Source organism: Harpia harpyja, chromosome 5, assembly GCF_026419915.1.
Source record: "Harpia harpyja isolate bHarHar1 chromosome 5, bHarHar1 primary haplotype, whole genome shotgun sequence".
Classification (NCBI taxonomy): domain Eukaryota; kingdom Metazoa; phylum Chordata; class Aves; order Accipitriformes; family Accipitridae; genus Harpia; species Harpia harpyja.
The window spans coordinates 59,103,021-59,116,245 of NC_068944.1; the positions used below are offsets into that span (position 1 = coordinate 59,103,021).

The 13,225-nt window shown below is 37.5% G+C and overlaps 1 protein-coding gene across 1 annotated transcript in view; it reads right to left on the reverse strand.

Annotated features, from left to right (window-relative positions):
* ANGPT1 (angiopoietin 1) overlaps positions 1-13,225 on the reverse strand; it is a 166,654-nt gene that overhangs the window by 51,296 nt on the left and 102,133 nt on the right. Inside the window, exons 5-6 of the mRNA XM_052788440.1 lie at positions 9,909-10,036; positions 4,774-4,875 (exon numbers count right to left, since the gene is read on the reverse strand). Of these exons, the coding sequence (XP_052644400.1) occupies positions 4,774-4,875; positions 9,909-10,036 (230 nt within the window). The remainder of the gene's footprint in view (positions 1-4,773; positions 4,876-9,908; positions 10,037-13,225) is intronic.

Sequence of the window (13,225 nt, forward strand, 5' to 3'; positions counted from 1 at the left end):
GAAGTTTTCAGAATGAACTGAAAGATGGTACTAAGAAATAAAATCTTTGTTGGAATGGTAGCTCTTGTTATGAATAATTCAGGTAGATCTAGATGCCCAAATACACAACTCGCAGTCTGTGGGACTTGCAAGGACTGGTGAGGTGAAAACATGAGGTGATCAGCAACTGGAAGGTCTTCCAGGAAATGGGTGGGACCTATGTCCAAACCAGAGCTTACTCACAGAGGTGAACTGCAGGAAGTATATCAAAAAGGGTAGACAAAACATCATGTCTAGAAGGAAATCAAAGGTCTACAGTCCAAAGACATGTTCAGCTGTCTTTTAGGTAAGCAGAAGACATGGATCACCAGGCTTGTTATACTAGTTAAAATTTACTGAGGCTCAGAGGAAAATCAGATTATTCCAGATAACATAATGTAAATGCCCACTAGAACTGCATCCAGAAATACTTCCTGAGAAAGTTCTGGTAACCATCTCTGTGGTCTGGCTCTCAGTATGCTGTAGAATTTAAGCCATGGAAGAGCATAAATTATCCTGCTCTGCATCATACGATACTGGCACTATGGAGCTAGCCATTAATTTGACCCAACAACTTTAAAGGAGAAAAGAAAAAGAAGAAACCCCAACAGAAATGGAAGTGGTTATGTGGATGTGCTTTTCAGGCACACACAAATGCTGGTGATGACTGCTGAGATGAATTGGCAGCAGACTTTTTTTAAGCACTGAACTGGTGTTGGATTCTTAGATGTTAATCAGGAACATGAGATTAAGGGGGTGTGGAATTTACCGCTGAACGTCATTCAAAAGAAAAACCAGCTGCTGCTCAGGAAGATAGGACGTGGTTGCCATAAAGCTTAGAAATTCAGCTGTGAGTCTAATATGTACAAGTGATCCTAATCTAGCTCATGACATTATGAATGATTAAAAAAGTGATAGCCTTCTTTCATCAGAGAAAGGAAAATAGCAACACTGTAGCAATGAAGGCATGCAGTACAATTAAATACTGACATGCAGGGAAAAAAACCTGGCTAGGAATAGGATTGTTGTGGGCTGGCCAAGGCACACAATTTCAAATACCTATTAAGAGTCTTTCTCCAATGACAGAAAACAAGAAAATAATTTTAAAGGTCTGAGGAAGCCCCCAATAGACTTGACCCCCAAGAAGCCCCACTGGGAAACTGATAGTGAATGTTGGGCTGTTGAGTGTGGAATAAGTTCTGTGAAATTGATGGGAATTATTAAACTAGACATACTAAAAGGCTAGAGAATAGGGAATCCAATACCCCATCACCTAATCTGGCAAAAATGGAGAGAGTAACTGGGAAAGGTGCATTCATCCAAGAACTGAAAAGCTGGAAATTGAGAAAGAAGTCTTGATAGCCAAGTTAGCACATGAGATAATCATTGGATTTGATTATTCCTAATGACTGCCTAATAAATGCCAGAAACTGTGTCTTAGAAAGTAAGCTTGTGGAAACCCCCTTCTAAAAGCGGCTCAGGTTTGCAGATGGTAACCAGTGTTTTTTTAAATTATATTCTCCTTCTAGAGGTCAAAACTCTAATAGTGTTTCACATTCCCTCCTCAGGCAAGGAAATATGAAAAATGGTTGAAACTTGCTTCAGGGTGACCTCAGCCACTGTTAAAGGAATTATTTGTTGCTTCACTTCAAATTTTTCTGATAAGTAACAAACAGTATAATGGAAAATCCATTTCAAAATGTGAAAGAACAGATGTAGTAGATACTGATAAGAAAAGGATGGGAGGATGAACTCACAGGATTTCCCCTGAATTTCTTCCAATTATTATTGAATGTACAAAACTGAATTAGCCCAAGAGATTTCGTAGTCAGAAAAGAGTTCTTAGAAGCAAAGGCACAAATTACACTGCATGGCATAAGACTAATAACAAAACTGAACGATACTTGTAAGCACATATGCCACTAAGGAAGAAGATGGCATAACCAATCTTGCATAACAATAAATCTGCATAAAAGGTTTTCTATTCATTAGCTATTGTTTTAGATACCAAAGAAAATGTAACTTTATTTTGCAGAGTGGTGATTGGATGCCAGTGGAAATGGAACCAAAAGAACAAGGAGAAAATGTTAGTACCACTATTAGTGTAGTATCACTGACTTTGTGGCAATTGATGTATGGATAGAGTTGTATATTTCCTACTTTCAAAAGATTCCTGGCTACTTTAACTCTCTCTTAACCTGTTTCCTCTGATGGTGTCTGGAAAATATATTGAATAGGAATTGAAGTACTTCTATGTAAGCTGAAGGCACCAGCATGAAACTGAATCAACGACAATGATTGCCTCATTGTTGCCAGGTGACTCCTGTATCCCAGCAGTGCTGTCACTCATCTTTGCAGAGGATAGTCCATGTGCACCCTTTCCAAGTTACCTGCTGTAAGGATCTCAGCTTAGAGTCAGAGAAAATGTGCAATGGCCTCCTACAACTGGAACAGCCAATAACTTGTGAGGGCATTAGCAGTGCCGCAGGTTGGTGGCCTGAGTCCCTGTCCAGCTCAGAAGCTGGCAATCAGTACTTGCTTGTAACTGAATAACTTCAACAGTTTTCCAGATTCTTTTCCAATAAGAACTAAATGCACTGAAATTAAAAGAAGCTCCAGTGACTTATTCTTGCTGTTATTATATTATTATGACATTGTTTATTTCTGTTAGATTTGGGGCCCTAATGAGGTACAAGCACAACAAGAATGTCTTAGCAAATCTGGAAATCTGTATCTGAACTATAGGCTGAGAGAGCACATATGAAGTTCAACCACTCCGAGCAAGATGAAGTACTATTGTGTCCCCCAACACACTACCTGGTTTCCATTGGAAGAAACACCAGGTAGATGTGTCAGGAAGCAGAGGGGATGTGATCTGATAGACATCGCACACCCTCTCTGAACAACGAGGGAATTAAGTCAGTGGTGTCATTGCCTTGAAGCTCAGACACTGTTACATATTTGAGTAATCCACAGAGCATCCACCAGCCTCTATCATTCATCATTTGGTGATATAAGATAATCACAGAATGGGGCCTAAACTAGTTACTTGGATGAAGTGGTTCATAGAAGCAGAGACAAGCCTAAATCCCATCTTTTCTCATGACTGACTTATAGGATAGCTATCAGTAAAAGTACAAAACAGATCCTTTTTATTTGGTAGAAGTAAATGATCTCTTAGAAGACTATGGCATTCCTAAAGAGAAGAAAAATTAATTCAGACTGCTTGAACTAGACAAAACCAACATAATCTAATCCTGAACAGGCTCACACTGTTGTAAAGGAAAATTTGAGGAAAATGTTTGACTGAGTGAAAGGATATATATATGAAAAAAGGCCACATGGGAAAACTTTAAAAAGAAGGGCTGTTTTTATTAAATGGTCTAAGAAAAAGCACAGAAGAGAAAAAATGAGTAAATCTCAATAATTCATATGGTATAAACAGAAATTAAAACAGGCCATATAGAGAGAATGAGTTAGGTTGCATATACAAATTCTAATTTCCTCATAAGTAGAAATGGTAGAATCTTCAAATTTTGGTTCCCCCAAAATAAATTGATATTTTATATTTTATTTGTCTCTGAACCAAAATAGAGTAAAATAGTTTTCAAGTTTCCTGCTAAATTAAAACCTTATGAATTCTAAAAAGAGTTCCCAATTTTGCAAATCCATTAAAAAATACCTATTTGCCATTTTAATATTATTTTTACTTCACATGTCTTATGAAACGGATTACATCCTCTGGTTATCCATAGTAGCAGATGTCTGACCCAAATGGTTAGTTTTTACCCCTAGAATTTATATTTTGAAGTAATATAAAAATACTGAAAAGAAAGCATCCATAAAATCCAAAACGACATTTTAGTTCCGTAATCTGATTTATTTCTGAAATGGTAAATTCTGTATCAGAACTTCTTCCCATAGAGATTTTTACTGAACTGAACTTGCTTTTATTTTTAAACATTTTAAATGCTCTCTTCATTTAGTGCTTTTTGAAAACTATTGGAAAAAAAGATTTTCCTCTTCCAGGCTGATAACACAGTTCTGAAAACTTCACTGGGAATGTCACTGAAATCCAAGCCAGTCCTCAGGGACTCAGAGAAAGGAGCTCCATCAGAAAGTTTGATCAGGCAGCAAATGAAAAAACTCAGAAGTTATTTAGATTGGAGTAAAATTTTTTTGAGTTGGCAAAGGGAAAATAGCCTGCTGAAGTCACGTCATCTGTAATGTGGTAAAAGTTATTTATTTTCTTTTAATCCTATTCAAAATATCAACATTTCCGGTACATTAGCTTGATTGGCAGAGGTGTTGTATGACTTGGGATAAACCCCAGTAAAACTTTTCATTCCTATCTGAGATGCTCCAGGTTCTAAAGGAGTTCCCCTCATCTGAAAACATCCATGCATTAGGAACATTGTCACATGGCTATTACCTCTTAACATCACAGCAAGTCAAAACTTCAGAGGGACAGACAGCAACATTCTTTAGTGCATATGCCTGAGCCTGAACTCATTTTAATCTCAGTAACTGACCTGAAAGAAACCTTAAGTCATGGGAAATAATACTCAACTAACTGAGTAAAAAGAATATTATGATTTTTGAAAGTAACAGACATGACAAAAGGTAGCTCATAAAAGACTGCAGGACTACACCACATCACTATAGGCAGAACTATCTGCTTAAGGTAATAGGAAGTACTATTTGAAATCTAACACTTCTATGGACTGTACAGCTATTCCACATTTTTCACCTTACCATTTTGTATTCTTTCCAGCTTTTTTGAAAATCCAGACTCCCATCTTCTCGGTGCTGTATAACTGTCCATCCTCCTCCAGCAATTTCCATATTGCAAAAGACCTATGCAATAATAACAATTAAAAAAAAAACCACAAAACCCACAATAAAACAAAATTGCATTGGAATCTTTTCATCTTAGGGGGAAAAAAATATTTGTGAAAAACAGAACTAAGGAAGCCTGTTTTCCTATGGATTCATGCCCTATGCCCTCGATGGTATCCTCAATCGCTTGATTACAACAGGAACTCTCCTTATGTTCAGTGTAATTCTCCCAGTAATGTCTCCTTTTGTTTCAGCACATTACTCAAGAATATCTCCCCATCATCCCATTCTGCATCCTGAGCTTTCCTCTTCACATTCCCTCCATGCTCCTTTTATTTTCTTTACAGTGCCCCTGTAACCACTCCCTTCCTCTTAACAAACAAGAGTATTTCTTTCAGTGATAATAATGTTTTCTATGGCTTTTAGCAGAGTGTCATTCTGTCTAAGAAAGAATCTTCAGGAATTTTTACAGTAAATACCCATTCAAGCAGTCCAAATCGTAGCACAGATGAGATTATTCTGTTTTGCTTTGTGTTGTAATGTTACCTACAGTGTGCCAGGCAGTGTCCCAAAACAGAAACAGCTGATCTCAGTTTAAGCTGCCTTACAGCCGACAGAGGACATGGATAGAAACAGGCTGAAGAACAGACATCTGTGGAACAAGTTCAGAAGTCAAGACCTATACTGAACATACCCTGCCACCATTGCACTAATAAAATTCTAACTAACTTAGATACTGAGATTCTGTATATTAAGGATAATTTAATAGTTTGAGAATTTTGATGAAGCTTGTTAGAATATTGAGTCAACTGAAATCTGTTAACTTTCTTAAATAATCTATATAATAATCAAAATGCATATTTAATTTTCATTCATTTTTCACTCTTCTTACATTATCCTTTCAAAAATATATAAGATAAACTATGAAAAAATGCAAATACTGCTTATCCATTCACTTTTCTTGGTATGGGGCAAGTGGCAGTATTCATTTTTGTTCCTATTTTTGTATGACACTTGATTTTAAGATCTATGTTTCTCAGTGTTACTCATTCAAGCAAATTTTCCTGATTTTCATTCCCATGTACTCATTCATGCCATATTGGCAGTGCAACTATCCTAAATTTCATTTGCCTGTACTCTTGAATAGTTATATCCTTCTTTTTAAGTAGGATGTCAATATATAAGAGGGTTGAAGAGGTGTCACCCATCAGCTTAGCTTTTGGCATTCACATCAACAAAAGTCAATCCATTCAGCACTGGTCAGTAATTTAAAGCTTTAAGTTTCTTTGCCAAATTGAAGGTTACTATCCAATTCAGTTAAATAAAAATTTGTCCCTCATTTGACTAGAGAACTGTATTGTACTCTCAGGCAAAGCAATTCCAAATCTTTCCTACTTATAATAAGCATTGTCACAGTAATCCTGTGTAAGTGCTTTTGTTTTAATTTGCTCCAGGCATGCTGAGTGAAGTCCCTGTGTAGGTATAGGAAGGAAACAGAATACCGAACAGTGCAAACATGTGAATTTGATTTAGGGTAACCACAAGAAAACCCACAATTTGCAAGACAAACATTTTGTCCCTATTCCTCCTTCAGGGAAGACACTGTGAGTCAAAACATTTATCTACAGGATTTAATTTCTTCAGTCTGATTTACAGTGAGAATTTCTAAATTATGGATTTACTTTCCTTGTAAGTCATTTCAAGCTCCCATGAATCCACTGCCAATTTTTAAAACATTAAATCCGCAACTGTATTAAGACTGTATTAAGACTACTAATTTTTAAGATGTGCACAAATTATGGGGTTTTCATACTAAAATATAATAAAATACCTGTAAAAAGACGCTGATGTTTTCTGAATAATATAACAAATTAAAAGAGAAAACTTCACAGTGAAAGAAAGATTTACCAGCAGCATATTATTCACTAGCCATCATTGTGTGGTCTGGCGGTGGTAGATGCAAACACCTGCCTTATTAACAGGAGTGCCAAGCTGATTATAGATGTTCGCTGTGCATAGCTCTAGCCAACAAATGTCCTAGACTGGCTTCTGTCCCAGACAAGGTTAAGGCACTTAGCCATTAAACACTTTTCAACATGTTCTGATATTTAACCTTCTGCCAGAAAAGGAAAGGGTGAAGAAAAGTGACTTTGAATTTGCATGCATCTCTAGATTCTGAGTTTATTGTCAATAAAATAACCTGATTTAGATTAAAAGAGCATCCAAAGCATTGCACTCTTACTCTTCCTTAAACGCATGGGTAAAAATACTCAAGCTCCTAAAAGGCATATATGGGATTATTTATACATATTTTAGCTTTACAGACTAAATTATTATAAACTTCATAATAACCATTTAGAGATAAGCCCAATTTTAAAGTAAACAAAAGGAGGGGGAATACCACATGGGGCATTTTAAGTGCGTGTGCTCTAGGACATCTCAAGTCTACATTGTTGCCATGGAGCAACAAGCTCAAGACCAGCCATTTGAGATTCAGGGAATGTGTCTCTGCTATGCAGAAACCAAGCCTGAAGGTAACCATGTCAGGATGACAGTTTCCACGGTATATGGGGCTAGCATACATTTAATAGGTTAAAATTCTGGCATATATGCTCAGAGAGACCATCGACAACAATTTGGTAGGAAGTCCACAGACAGAAAGTAGAGGGGAAGGATTGAAAGCTACATTCATGGCAACGGTGGCAATCGCTTTTGCAGAGCCATGAAGACCCAGATATATAGACCCCACTAACAATTAAAAACATGACATTTTCAGTGCAGTGCACCCAGAAGTTGGTAGAAGTCATGCTTGTAAGGGCATTAGAGGAGACAGTGAAAGAGTCAAATACATTAATCCAAGGGGAGATACGGAGGTTCTGTGTGCACTCAAACCAGTCCCCTCAGCCTACTTCAGCTTCTGAAGGTTGACATGGTTCCTTCAGCTCCAAAATGGTGACAAATGCACTCCCACTGCTCCTCTGCTCATCAGCAGCCTCTGCTTCCCCTGTAGCTGACCCCACCTCTGCAGGGCACTGAGAGGACTCTTCTTGCCTTTGCTCTCACTATGGCCTGGGGACAATCATTTGTCAACACCATCAGGCATTGCACACACACCCACATCAAACCAATTAATTAGCTTAATAATTTAAGCCTATCTTTTTCTTTTCACATCTCAAAAATATGGAATATTATTAATATCCTTTTAAATGGAAATGAATCACTGATTTTTGATGCAGGGCTGGAAAACTAACGAACTAAACTAATGAACTGTTGAAGCTAGGAACATGAAAGAAAAATTGCGATCTAAATTTGTAAGCAAATAAAAATGAAGCAAATAAATGGTATGGAACTGTAAGCACAGAGTATAATTTTCTATGAATATATGAAGGTAAAACCAGCAAAAAAATAGAACTGACAGTAACATTTGTATATATGACAAAGGGATATTTTCTATTGAATGTCAGGATTCTAGTAAGTATCCCTTAGGAAATATAAAATGAAATGAAGGTATATTTTTGTGACCTGAAGTATAAAATTACTATAAATGAGACTGTTGCCAGTGGCTGTGAGTATTACAGAAGGTAATAATATATTAGGCCTCTTAAGAGATGTCAGAGTTGTGCATTGCATTGTGGTAATCCAGATAACTAAACTGGCTTTAAACAAGCGGGTATGTCTCCACGCAGTACCTATCAGGATATTAGCTTGGGTCCCAGAGCAATCTAACTGTGTCAGTGTGGTGCTACCTCTGGGCTAATTAGTCCTGGCACAGTGCTGTGTTGATGTGATTTTGAAGCTATCTCAGCTGGAGTTAATTCAGCTATCTCTGCACAGCACTAACTTGCAGACTGTTAATAGGACCTTAATGTCTGAAAAAGCATCTGTTAAAGCAATCACACTCCTCACTTGACTAACATGAACGTGCCTGCGATCAGCTTTTGCTGTGTTATCGCTAGGGCAAGACAGAAACAGGTGGCAGCAGAAACACCCTCAACTCTCTCTCCCCCCCCGCCCTTTTTTGCTAAAACAGGAAGCCTCCAGGAAAAAATAATGCAATTTTATCAGCTGAGCTGTGGAGCCTGTTTTGATTCCTAGTAGCGTCTGCAAACAGGGATATAGCAGAAACACAGTATGGCTTCCATAGTGTCACTGTCCTTATATGACCAGTGAAGTGGGTTTAAGGTAAATATAACGGAAGCATCAGTGCCACAGTGCTTTCAGATAACCATTGTTCTTCATTGCAACCCAGCTTCTGGGGATGGTTTCTGAACTTTAATAAGGCTAAGAAAAGCCACTGCCAATTTGTACATTCAGTTTGGACTCTGATGTTACATCTCTGTTTTGACCGGAACAGCTTCTACAGAACTGCGTTTATTGTTCTTGTCCTGTTCACTAATGCTTAAAGAGATCTCTGTGTTTTATGTCACGTCAAATATTTTTTAATTCACATTCACCAGAGTTATATTGATCTTTGCCCACAGCACTCTCCCACCCCAATTCTACTCATGGTTTAATGAACTCTAATTCCTTAGTAAACTATATTGTCTTGACATTTACAGGCTTCCAAAGGCTTCTAATAAAATCAAATTCAGTTTAGAAATAAGTTTTACATATCTCATTTTGTAAATCTTTATCTTTAAAAACTGCTCATTCTGCTATTCCTTTCCCTCTGCTACCAGATAATCTGCCCTATCAGCTTCCTCATTACAGCACTTTACTAATTCTCTTCTAAACTTTATTGCAGATTTATTTGCAGCCATAGTCTGATTCAGCTGAATTTGCCAAGTGGGAGGAAGTGAGTCAACTATTGAGTGTATATTGGAACTTACGAAGGATTCTCTGTTGGCGAGAAAGAAGAATGTCTGGAATAATACAGTTTACAATTTTCTTCACTCTATTGTATTTTTTTCAAGACTGAATATATCCCAGGTTATTTATACCAGTACAACATTTTGCAGAATGAGAACTTCAATAAAGGTTCCAAATGCTTCTTTAAGGCCAGAGCAACATCACATTAACAAACAAGAAAATAAAACAAGTATTTACTTTACCTTTTTAGGATCTGACACGTTGTTAATATAAATAGTGTAGACCCCGCTTTTGTTAAAACCAGCTTGGTATACATCTGCACAGTCTCTGAAAGGCTTTTCTTCTTCCTTTTTTGCATTCTTTAGTAAAACTGCAAAACAAAAAACCATGATAATATAAGTTACAACAGCAATCTTAAGCATTCCTGTATCAAGGAAGGCCACTTCTGCACACTGTATTCCTTTTAAACATACACAGTAATAACTGTACTATGGTCCTTACACAGTTGGTGTATTTAGTAAATTCTGTTAAAGAACTAGTATGAAACTTGCAGACAGATGGCAGGGTAGGCACCAGCAGAAGTCATGATGCAAGTAGATAAACAGAGCATCCTGCCAACTGTAAGGTGAACACAGCGCATTCTTTCTGAGTGCAAAGGTCTGTGCAGCTGCAGGTGTTGCCTCTGACTCAAACTGTATCTGGAAAGTTGCCAAAGAATGCCCCAGAGGTGGCACGTGGAGGTGGAAAACTTGTTCAGTGTTGTGATCTGACACAGATGCTCACCTAAGACAGCAATGCAGAACCCTGGAAGGAGAGAGCTTGTGCCCTTCCTCCATGAGGTACTGCCTTTTGAGCAGCCTAGGGGCTTGGGGCAAGGGAGCTGTTTGCTTAAATTTATTTTTTTTGGCAGAGAATTATTTAATGATTTTCATATCTAGATATATAAAAGTTGCTAGATACAATTAGTGGAAAGAAGAAGAAAAATCAGAGCTACTGAAGTCAGTTGTTTAGAGTCATGATTTATTCAATTTATTTTTGGCTCAGAACAGGAAAACAATTTATGTTAGAACACCAGTGCAGATCTTGATCCTGTATATTGCAGACAGACCACATATATGAGTCTGGACTGAGAAATCAGGAGGGCAAGATGTTTGAGGATCCCCATCTTGAACAACCAGGAGATTCCCTGTAGAAGGAGTAACATCTGAGAGTGTTCCTTCACTTTTGCAAACAAAAGTAGTGTGACCCCACACGATACTGAAGGATATGATTTCATTCTAACAACACATACTTTAAGCACATCAGTATTCCCATGGAAATCCATCAGCCTACTCAGATTCTTAAAGTTAAACATGTCCTTAAGTGCTGTGCAGGGCCCGGGCCAGCACTTCATTAATCCCTACAATAAGGAAACAATATTTAAGTCCTCCAGACACACTCATCGTCTGGTGACAGACACATCTTTTTCATTTTTGGCTTGAAAGTGTGCATTATAGGTACAAAAGGGACTATGCCTTATTCACCCTCAATGAAGTGGCCTGTGCTGCAAAACTGGTGCTTAACGACAATGGTGTGTAAAAAAGCAACAGACTTGCACAGCATGTGGGACTATCCAGGCCATAACATGGTATGCAACAATGCCAAGGCTTTGTAGCTTGGTATACTATCTCCCATTTGAACACCTCAAAGCAGAACTTTAGGATGGCAAATTCCTGCCAGTTCAATTGGCATTAATACCATTTCATAGGTGGGGAAACTGAGGAAGAGAAAGGTTAAATTTTTTACCTCGGTGACTTTGTGAAAAGGTGAAAATAGAAAAATAGTGAGAAATCCAGTTCTGAACTGTAAGACTATCCTGCTCTCTAGGTAGGCATTTTACACACACGTCATATTCTTTTTTCCCTTTCATGTGTTTTATTTTGTTATTTTTAGATTTGATTTTGACAAACCAAACCCCCTTCTCCCTTTCCATGTATTTATTTGCTGCATATTTATTATTTTTATCCAACACCATCAATAAAAGTTAAACTTGGTTCATATACTTGCATATGAACTTCAATTAGAAAATCAATGGCTTTGAAACTTGACCATATTTGGAAAAGGTAGTGCTGGCAATGCAGTAGATGACACACTTTCCCATGAGATGGCAGGGAATGAGGTCCTCAGCAAGGTACGCATCAACAGTGCACTCTCAAAGGTGCCATTTTTTAGATAAGACATAGAACTGAGGCCTTCACAGTTTGTGTTAATGAAAGATTTCACAGTACTTTCCTGTAAGCAGATGGTGTTAGCATCAGTGGCCAAAGTCCAACTTGAATAATTACTTGGGGCTGGAGCCAAAGCCTAGAGGAGTTGAAGCAAATCCTCTCATTGATTTCAGAGGGCTTTAGATTAGATCCATTCTTCCTGGCCTGAATTTCTCTAATGCTGTTGTTTCAACTGCAGACATCAGTCTCTCCTGTCTAAAAAAAGTATTTAGTTGTGCAGAGGCAGAGTGTTCATTTCCTTGAGTCTTCAAGCACTTATATTTTAATATCTTTATGTGGAGAGATTCTCTCACCTCTATTTAGCCATTATACACAGATTGAAAACCACTTGGAAATAACTGCTTAAGAGTCAATCAAGGAAATTTGAATTTGGTTTCTTTTTAACTGAAAGTTAGACCAAAAAACCCCCATGAGTATATCCTAAAGTTCATATTATTTAAATTTTAAACAAGGTAAGGTTTTAATTTCAGAGTAACTAGAATTAGACTTGAAAATAATTTTCTAAGGAGATGGATTTCTAAGAAGCATACTTAGAAATCATTTTTTTCCTCATGCTTAAAGACTAGGAAAAACCACAATAAAACTGCTGTTGATGTAAGAGTTGAAGGTGACAAAGACAGATAGATGCCATGGATATGCCCAGTTCCTTCCGCCCTTCCTCTCAGTATCAGACAGCTGAAACACCTGAGATCACAGACAGCAGATGTGTTAATTTCCTGTAGACTAAGCAACCCAATACCCTTCTTTTGCAGCAGTGGGTTTTATTCAGTGAACCACTGTAGCCAGGAGAAGATGGCTTTCCTTGGGTTCCTTTCATCCCTCTCTCAGGAGGTAGTGCTCCCACTGGAAGAAAAGCTCAGCTCCTTGTGAAGGAGCTGAACTATTACAGATTGCAGCACAGTATATTAAGCATGACCAGCACAAAGTTAGTTTTTCTTAATACATCAGACTGTAATTTGCAAGAACAGCCCAAAGTTATCAGAAAATTAATACTCAGGAATGTTACTGGTAATGTTCTTTTAGGGTAAAATATGTTTTTTCTAAGGTTTACTGTTGTTTTTCTAACTTAATATTCCATACAATTTCCAAACCACGTACCTACTATAGCTCCAGACTGTTTTTTGTACAACATTACATAGACCTTGAATCCTTATATATTAAGTCAAGTTCCTGAATGATGCATTGGCTCACATATGGTAGATGTGTAAATAAATTCTAGAAAAAGTAACAAGGCTCAAAGAAAGTAGTTCTAAAACAAAATACGTAGCCATTACATTTCTTTGTTCAGCTTC